Here is a 10080-nt window from a genome sequence, read left to right as displayed (position 1 = left end):
ATTCCATGGCCAACTTATTCGGATTCGCGAATAATTCGCATGTTATTCGTAATGTCCACATAATTCGCGTACTAGGTCCAGAGATTAAGTAGTTTGGCCAAATCACTCGGAATCGGTCAGTTCGGATACGTTCATGAATTATTCGGGAATGATTCGTCGAATTACTAACTAGGAGTAGTACTGTTGTATTGTAGTACACATTGAAATAAAGAAGAAAGGCTATAACTAGAAGTTCGAATTATTTTTTTTTTCAATATGTATAGTTTTTGTAAAGATAATTTGTAGTCTGGTAATATTATGCTTAATTAGAGATGGATTTAAGGTGTAGCCGGTTTTGGAATCAACGGGTAGCCGATAATTAATAAATTAATTTCTTTAGTGTTCGGTGGTGTATTTTGTAGGATTTAAACTGGAATGAATCTAGGTTCATCTTGTTTTGAATTAGAATTAATCCAGGTTTATCTGCATAATCTAAAAAAAAAACATATAAACATTTTACTAATTTCAAGGATGAAAACAATTTCATCCTGCATATTCTGGAAGGAAAAAAAAATTCTTCACGATGTACTTGGTTTCATCCAACATATTCTGACATATTTTTTTTGTTGTCCTTAAGATATATCTAATTTCATCCTTCATATTTAAATATTTATTTTTTATGTTGAAGGTGATGATGGTGTTCGTTGAACTCTCTTTTTACCATCGCAGGTGGTGGTGACTTGTAGTGTGTTGTGGTTGAAAATATTGGTAGTGGTGGTAGTTGTTCTAGATATTTTGTTAATTGTTTTCATATATGAAATGAGTGGTAGAATCACCGGTTTACATATTTATCCAAGAATGGAACAAGATGCAACGAGTTTGATCCTACCTGTTTTTTGAATATTTTTCTTAGTTTAAGTTAGGATGTATCCGGTTTCATTCTACCTATTTTTCGAGTAATTTTTTGTATTTTAACAAGCCATGATTCTACTAGTTTCATCTTACCTATTTCTCGAATAAATTTTCGTATCTTAGTTTGAGCTAAGATGCAACCTGCTTCATCCTAACAATTTTTTCCGAAAAAAATAACTTTCGAATTTACTATGAATAATGGGTCTTGTTTTGTAAAAATGAAATTTTACTAAAATCCGACTTGTATTATGGAAGTTAAGGATTTTCTCACTATTAATTTTAAATTGGAGAAAAGAAATAAAAAAGAAAGAGAAAAGGATAAAGCAAAAATTAAAGTTAAAGTAAAGGCATAACTGCCAAAATATTTAAGTGTCCATTTGACTCGGTCCAATATTTTACACGTCCATTGCAATTATATTTTTTGGTTTCTTGATCTTGTCTATTTCACCCATTGTCTCTTTAAAATCTAAGTTTGAATTTGGTATCTCTGATACTTCACAAGATTGCTTGATTTTAATAGTCCCAAACTATTAGTTTATTGAAGTTTCACCATAGAAGCTTTCAGTGATTCGGGAATACCCACTCTATGCTAAAAACCTAGTGATCAAATTTTGGAATTGGATGCATGGCGTTGGGTCCGCAACTGTCTTTCCTTTATTTTTGATCCGTGGACTGTCTTTAGGTTCTCGACTTATCATATTGTAGGTTCCATGTTTACTTGATAGGTACCATACATTACTATTAGATATTTTGGACATTCAAATGAATGGTGTGTGACGAAGAGAAGTCAAGAACGTAACGGGAGTATTGGTCAATAGGGATCACGATGTTTCATAGCAGATGCTGAAGAGCTAGCAATATAGCAGTACAATCATGACGAACAGTAAACAGATAAGACTATGAGTAGGTATGACCGACATCGATTATTCGACGAAAATGCTTTATACCCCAGATCCCCTCCCCAAAGACCTCGCCTTTAGTGGCTAATCGCCTAATCGAACGCTAATGGACCCCTTATTTACTCCAAAACCAGAGAATGCCTGGGGGGAATGGTGGGGGTCCTGAAATTATTTAACAACAAAATCAGCATCCACCTGCGATACCCTGACATTTTGCTTCTTTGTGTGAGCGTCATTTCCTGAAAAATATAAATAGAGTTTTCCATCACCAAGTGGACGCTGATTGCTTATTCAATAATCAATGTCAGTCGTCATATCTATGCATAGTGCTCGTATCTATTTACTGTTGATCGTGATCGATGATGGCGATCTGTATTATTATCTGATTCGAAATGAACATTTGCTATTACTGTCTTCTGAACCATAGTTGGCTTGATATATGTATAAGTTGAGAAGTTTGGTAGGAAACATTTGGCAACTAAATATATATAGGAAAACTCTACAGTTTCTAGGATAATCAATCCAGACTTTTGATTATTTACCGTTAGGATATAGTGTGATCAAGAATCACGTTTCGGAATAAGTTTATCTCGAGGGGTAACTTAGACTACTGCTAATACCTACTTCCGGAAACCCATTGATTTGGTTCCGTATATAAGAGCCGTGGTCGACAGTAGGATTTGGTCCCGCATTTAGAAGATTTTAATACGGAACATTGGGTCATTGGGAGGTATATAAGTAGAATCAGAGGTAGTATAAGTAGGCTTCCAAAAGTAGAACAGAGCTGGTAGCCTTGTACCCTACACCATTTTATCATACCCGTATTTTTTCTTGGACAGTAGTTCTGGTCCAGAAAACTAAGCCTAAACCGTCATGTGAGAGAGAGGTAGGCCACGCACTCCGAAAATTAGCAGGGGCCATTAAAATGTGAGTTGGGTCCGTTTTATGTGTTACAATCGTTTTTGGGTGGTTCAGCTCCACCTCCACGTAGGGGTGAGCATTTTATTTGTAATCCGCGGATTTAACTGGGACCAACCGTTTCGGACCGTTCGTTAATTGGTTGGACGCGGATGGATTTCTTGAAATTCAACGGACTACGAATTGGACCCGGATGCAACATTGAAAATTCGTAGGACATCCATATCCGTTAGATTAAGGGCATTTATACGGTTTCTAGAAAATATATGGATAATTTTAAAATTTTTAGGTGTTTGCTTGGAGTGTTGTCCATGACACTTCTATATTTATATACATATATAAAATGTACAGGTTCTATAAGGAGTCATCTATTTGGGCTTTATTTTTTTCATTATAAATTTTGATTAACACAAATCGATTGGATTATCCGCATCCAATCCGCTCATCATTGAATGCAAATTCGTTGGATGTTGAATTGGAGCGGATGCGAAATTTAAAATCCGTAGTATATTGGATGGATGCGGATGAGGTGAAAACCGGTCCATACCGACCCATGCTCACCCCTACCTCCACGGTCTGTTTAAAATTTTACGTACGTCGTGACTCATGTGGTAGGGAGGGATTGGGCCCGCCCTATGAGAATTAGGAGGGGGGTCATTAAAGTGTGAGTTAGGCCTACTTTATGTGTCACAAGGGTTCCGCGATGGTTCAGCTGCACAGTCTGTTTAGAGCTTTTGTTTTATGAAACAGAGGTAGTATAAGTAGAACTTCCAAATTTCCAATTAATCCCGATAAATTAATGACTTCCGTAGTTCCAACCAGCCATACATAGAGAGTTGGGAAGCACCGACACGGACACGATACAATATGGACACAGAGACCGGTAAAACCCAAAATTATCAGGACACAAACACGTTTATATATATATTAATTAAGTAATTTTTATACACTAATATCATAATATTATGGTATATCAAATATACTAATCACGCAAATACATGAAAAAACTCAATTTTATGCCATTACGTTAGCCCACCTGTTCAAATATCAACTATTATACTAATCTTCATAACCCGTTTGATTACCCAATTAGTAAAATGAGGTATAAATTTCTACACATGCATCGTGTCGGTGTTACGCGCGTCCTGTGTCCGATGCGTGTTTGACGCGGACACGGTTTCAGTACTGGTGTGTCCGTGCTTCCCTAATAGAGAGGATCATAGAATTCAAATTAATAACTTAGCTAAAACAACTATTTTATCTGGTCCAAGGCTATTAAATTACGGAGGTTAAAACCCTCTTCTATTTTGAAGCTTAACTGAACCCTTCTTCTCATGCATCAAAGAAGTGATCAAGAGAAAACCCTTATTTATTTTCTATTCTTTAAAGACAGAGAAGTGTAGAGAAATAAACTAGAGAGAAAGAGATGGGTAGCAACAAAGGAAGAACAATACTGGAGGTTGGAGCTGATGGAATTGCTGTTATTACTATCGTTCATCCACCTGTTAATTCACTCTCTTTTGATGGTATTATTCAATCTTGCTCTGAATTTTTTTCTTTTCAATTTTGTCCAATTTCAAGTTCTCATTGTGATTGAACGTCAGGATCTTTCTGTGTATCTGTCTATCTTTGTATCTAAAAATTTATACTACTTATATTGGGTTCATTTGGTGTCTTTTGATTTAGGGGATATTTTCTTTTCAGAAATCATCTAGAGTTGATTATATTCTAAGTTCAAATTAAGGGAGAAGGAAATCGTGACATTTTTTATTTCAGTTTACGAGTGATACTTTATTTCAGTTTATAAATGATACTAGATTTAGGAAGTATGCTAATATATGCGTACTTATAAGCACACTCCAATTCTGTCTTCTTTTTAAGGGATCAGATCACTGAAATCTATGTCAACTAAATGAATTGACTATGATAATGATATGGTGCAAATGTGATTGATTGAACTTTAGAAACTTGGTGAAATCGAGTTGACTTAATTTGGATATCACTCGGATGATTAATGGGGGTACAATAGAATGAAAGTTCATATCTGTTTTAATGTGTGAGATAGTTGATAAATATTTGACGTCTGGTATAAATTGTATGTTTAGGTTGTTTGCTTGCAGTTCGTAATCACTAAAGAGCTTAGGATTACTTGTGAACCATATATAACTCTTGGAGCTGTGCTGTAGCAGATTTAGTGAATGTCTAGTGTGGAGTTTGCAGGGTTTTGTTTTATCCAGTGAGAATATGTGGAAGAAAGGGTTTCCTAGATTTATTGAGTGGCGATACGTGGTGGATTCAATATTGGTAGTCGGGATGGGTTGCCGTAAATATGTTAATCTCTGATAATCAAGTGAACCAACATTTCTCTTAGATACTACCATCTTTTTCTCATATCTGCATTTGTCTAGCTTATTGCCATTCCGAGTTTGTACGTTCAACAATATTTCCCTTGAAGGGTAACCATTTTCCCGTAACATAATGTGTGAAGATCAGTTTAGTAATTTTCCATGTCACTGTAAAATTATGTTTCACCCTCGTGTTCTTTACATATTTTTTTTTTTTGTTATATAGTGTTGAACAGCCTCAAGGACAATTGTGCAGAAGCTATGCGAAGAGATGACGTAAAAGCACTTGTAATTACAGGTAATATTAAAGTCCTTCTCAACTATATCTTTTAGTGGGTTTGCAGAATATTAAACTATGATGTGTTTGAGCAGGCGCAGAAGGAAAGTTTTCTGGAGGTTTTGATATCTCAGCTTTTAGTGAAATCCAAGACGGAAAGAGTATGCTTCTTTTTCTTACATATTGAAAATCTTATCTTCAATTCATTTTTACTTTTCTAAGTTTTCCTTAGTTCAAGTCTCATTCATAATTTTGCAGTTGAGCCACCAAAGCCTGGTTATATATCAATTGAAATTATCTCTAACACGTTAGAAGGTAACCCTTCCGGTTTCGGTGATATTCTTCTCATGTTACTTTTTGAGGAGTTTCGATATTCAGGATCTGGTTGGTTTTGAGTGCTTTCTTTGTTATAATGATTTCCAGGTGGAAAGAAACCTGCTGTTGCTGCTATTGAGGGCATTACCCTAGGCGGTGGTCTAGAGATCGCCATGGTACTTTTCACAGTGCTTGAGACAAAACCTCTCTGCCATATATTGTAATTGGCTGAAATTTTGTCATGCATGTCATGCTTATGTTTTTTATTTCTTAGGCATGCATTGCTCGTGTTTCTACCTCCACAGCACAGTTAGGCCTTCCAGAACTTCAGCTTGGATTAATTCCTGGATCTGGAGGTATAATTGGCTGTTGTCTTATTTGGATCATCATAGGTCTTGTACAAAGGCTCTGATCAGATAGCATATATATATTCTCGCCATCTACTTTGCAATCTTAAATATACCAGTATTCTGTTTCAGGAACACAGAGACTTCCGCGCCTTGTTGGTCTTCCGAAAGCCCTTGAAATGATGCTGGTATACTGTTATGCCTTTTGCATACGTTTTTCTTATCTGTGAGTGTTAAATAGGCTCATTTACCAGTTGAATAACTCCCTCTCCATCTAAACAAAAAGATGTCGAAGCCAGTGAAGGGGCAAGAAGCTCATTCCTTGGGCTTAGTTGATGTCATAGTTTCACCAAATGAACTGGTAAACACTGCCCGTCTTTTGGCCCTTGATATTGTGGAGCGCAGAAGACCTTGGGTTCCTAGTCTTTACAGAACAGATAAGATAGAGCCATTGGGAGAGGCCAAGGAAGTACTTACTTTTGTTAGAGCTCAGGCTCGGAAAAAAGCTCCCAACCTGAGACATCCTCAAGTCTGCATTGACGCTATCGAAGAAGGCATAGTTTCAGGCCCTGTTGCTGGGCTTTTGAAGGTACAAATGCTTCTGTTTTGTTTGTTGCTTTCGAGGTCTCCATATTATACATATGTTTGATGTATCATTTCGGTTGGCAGGAGGCGGAGTCTTTTCAAACACTTCTACATGATGACACTTGCAAGGGTTTGGTCAACATATTCTTTGCTCAACGTGCAACCTCAAAAGTCGGTATCTTATTTTTAAGTTCATTTTCTCAGCATTGGGTTTGTTGCTTCATCACTGGAAGTTATCATTGTAAGAATTAATACTCTGTCGCCACTTAGGTTCCTGGCATCACTGATAGGAGATTGATACCAAGAAAACTTAAAAAAGTTGCGATTCTGGGCGGAGGACTCATGGGTTCTGGAATTGCAACAGCATTGATCCTTAGTAATTATCCTGTGATCTTGAAAGAAGTAAACGAAAACTCTTTACAGTCCGGAACTGGAAGGGTGAAAGGTGAGGCCATTCAATAGTGCACACAACTTTTCAATTTAGGGCCTGACACACCTCTTTTGTTCAGTGAATTTGCGAAGTCGTGTCAAGAAAGGTAAAATGACGCAGGAGAAATTTGAGAAAACCTTGTCTCTTCTCAAGGGTTCTCTCGGCTATGAAAGCTTCAAAGATGTGGACATGGTCATCGAGGTTAGTTCAGGTTGCGTTCATCTATCAAAACAAAATTAAATATTTAATCGACAATTAACTGGTTTATCTTTTTGATGCACCAACTAGGCAGTGACCGAAAATATCTCATTGAAACAACAAATTTTTGCTGATCTTGAAAAACATTGCCCACCTCATTGCATTCTTGCTAGTAATACCTCCACAATTGACTTGGATCTGATTGGGGAGAAGACACAGTCCCAGGATCGTATTGTTGGTGCTCATTTTTTCAGGTATGCTGACATTCATAGAAAATGTAGTGTGCTTTCATTTTATTTGTCTTCCTCTGACCGTTATCTGATGCAGTCCGGCTCACGTGATGCCACTTTTGGAGATAGTTCGTACCAAGAAGACATCTCCTCAAGTACTTGTTGACTTACTGGATATTGGGAAAAATATTAAGAAAACCCCAATCGTTGTTGGGAACTGTACCGGATTTGCGGTTAATAGGACGTTCTTCCCTTACACACAAGCAGCAATCTTACTTGTTGAACATGGTACAGACATCTATAAGATTGACAGGGCAGTTTCCAAATTCGGGATGCCAATGGGTCCATTCAGGTATATAATGATTCCTGACTTCTTATTGTCCTTTTCTGTTGGTTCTGTTGCAAGTTATGACACTCAATTGGCGATTTTCCTTCTCTGGTGCAGGTTGATTGATTTGGTTGGTTTTGGGGTCGTAACGGCATCTGCCACCCTCTTTGTTCTAAACTTTCCTGAGAGATCATACAAGTCTATGTTGATCCCAATCATGCTAGAGGACAGAAGATCTGGTATAGCTTCTACCATTAGGGCTAGTGATAATTATCGTGTTTACTTACATATCTTCTGTGACTCTCTTGTTCCAGGGGAAACCACTCGCAAGGGTTTCTATGTCTATGACAATAAACGCAAGGCAAGCCCTGATCCTGAAACTGCTAAATATATTGAGAAGGCAAGAAGCATGTCCGGTGCAAAAGTTGATCCCAAGGTCTCTCTCCCTCCCTCCCCCTCTCTCTCAATTGGATCATGTCTTTTCATGGCGCCGCTGTCAAAAGTTTATACTTTGAACCCAAGACTTGAAGAATGGTCTGGACACACCATATTTGCAACTTATAATTATCTTGCTTTTCATGCAGTTAATGAAGTTATCAGACAAGGACATAATTGAGATGATATTTTTCCCAGTCGTAAATGAGGCCTGCCGTGTCCTTCATGAAGGAATTGCAGCTCAGGCATCGACCCTTGACATTGCAGCTGTTATGGGGATGGGATTCCCACCATACAGGTTGTTATTTGAGCTTGGCAGTTAATACTAGATAACACTACAAGAAACTTAATATATTGCAGCACGGTACAGTTGTGGCATAAACCCCTACTAGTGTCGCGATAACCTATGTAGCAAAAAATCTCTATCGCAGCACCAATCGTATTGCTGCAGCAAGAGATTATATTTTTTTACCACACTCTTTTCATATTGTTGCTACAGTTGTGTGGCAAAAGTTTCATTTTGTAGCAGTAATTTATAGCTTTTAGCTGCAGCTGAAAAGTACTATGACTAGAAATTTGCTTTTGCAACACCTATATTGAAGGTGTGGCAATATATGGTATAGCGATAGCTATATTTTCTTGTAGTGACAGTAAAACTATTTAATCTCATCACTAGCATAATTATACGATATTGTGTTTTTTCCAGGGGAGGAATCATGTTCTGGGCTGACTCACTCGGATCTAAATACATTTGTTCGAGGTTAGAGGAATGGACCAAGATGTTTGGAGATTTCTTCAAGCCTTCTGCCTACTTGGAAGAACGAGCAGCCAAAGGATCTAGACTGGTAATGGAAGATAGAAAACAACCCTTTCGTTTCATTATTTCCAGCTTCCACACTATTTTCATAATATGTTTGTTAAATATGTTTGTTAATAAATTCCTATGCAGAGTGCACCAATGGATCAAGCCGTGTCCCGGCTATAAGAAGTTTAAGCGAATATCTTCTTGGTATCGCTGTATTCTTTTTGTTGTTGTTAGAACCCCCAGTAGAAGTTGCACTGTCATTGTTGTAAAAATAGAACAAAAAACGTAAATCTCTTAATTCGGATGTCATTGTTATTTTTATTATCACGTAATGTTTGGGGTAAAAAGTAATATAAAGTTTTGAGTTGAAGGTGAACGTATTTTTCTCGATCAGAATCAATGAAAGGCATAAACTCAAAGAGTCGAACATATTTTTGGTCGGTTAGTTTAGGTTTAGGAAAACCGCCTAAACCTAAACTAAGTCGGTCAAATATTTGGGATTAAGCCAAATTGGTTTACTTATTTCAAAAGCCCATGAAATTAATAGCTAAGTTAGGAACCTAAATTTGTGCGATAAGTAATATGTGTATTATATAAGGAGGCATAGACTATGAGTTTTAATTATGAGTTCTCAAGGAAATTCTCATTATAGATGTGAGAAATTCATCCTACCTCTTGAGGTGGATATGAGAGACCATTAATGATGAAATTAGTACATCATTATGGTGATTATGGAATACTTATCGATATTGGAAGATATGTCGTTATGAAGTATTCATATGGAGATGTTGGTAAGACATCTTGCTGAGGAGAAGATCATCTTGGTGGTGCTAGATTAGATTATTGGTGTTGAGCTGAACGCGTCCACTGTAATCTATGTCATGGTGTGCAGAGAAGATCGTCTCCTTGTGATAGATAATGTGGTAAACATTACATCGTATGGGTGAAGACACTACTTTGGATTTATAGGGCGTTTGTGAGAGTTCTTGTCTTCGGTCACATTATAGTGAGTAGATTAAATGATTATTCAATTCTTGTGTAATTCTCAGCTAGTGGTTTTATAATAAAGAGGTCCTA

At 37.1% G+C, this 10080-nt stretch overlaps 1 protein-coding gene across 1 annotated transcript; it reads left to right on the top strand.

Moving 5' to 3' along the window:
* The first annotated feature begins 4134 nt into the window (after positions 1-4134).
* Positions 4135-9230, top strand: LOC113300558 (glyoxysomal fatty acid beta-oxidation multifunctional protein MFP-a-like). The gene is made up of 18 exons (XM_026549763.1): positions 4135-4234; positions 5280-5351; positions 5426-5491; positions 5589-5645; positions 5754-5821; positions 5920-6001; positions 6125-6180; positions 6279-6581; positions 6662-6748; positions 6848-7022; positions 7087-7208; positions 7296-7459; positions 7533-7787; positions 7881-8002; positions 8078-8199; positions 8348-8496; positions 8905-9043; positions 9148-9230. Exons 1-18 carry the CDS (start codon positions 4135-4137, stop codon positions 9181-9183), a joined length of 2175 nt encoding a protein of 724 aa, XP_026405548.1. The 3' UTR covers positions 9184-9230.
* Positions 9231-10080: the final 850 nt, after the last annotated feature.

The sequence above is a fragment of the Papaver somniferum genome, chromosome 7 (assembly GCF_003573695.1).
Source record: "Papaver somniferum cultivar HN1 chromosome 7, ASM357369v1, whole genome shotgun sequence".
In the NCBI taxonomy this organism is placed as follows: Eukaryota; Viridiplantae; Streptophyta; class Magnoliopsida; order Ranunculales; family Papaveraceae; genus Papaver; species Papaver somniferum.
Note: the sequence above shows the minus strand (reverse complement) of the source record. Positions and strands in the feature narration are given on the sequence as shown.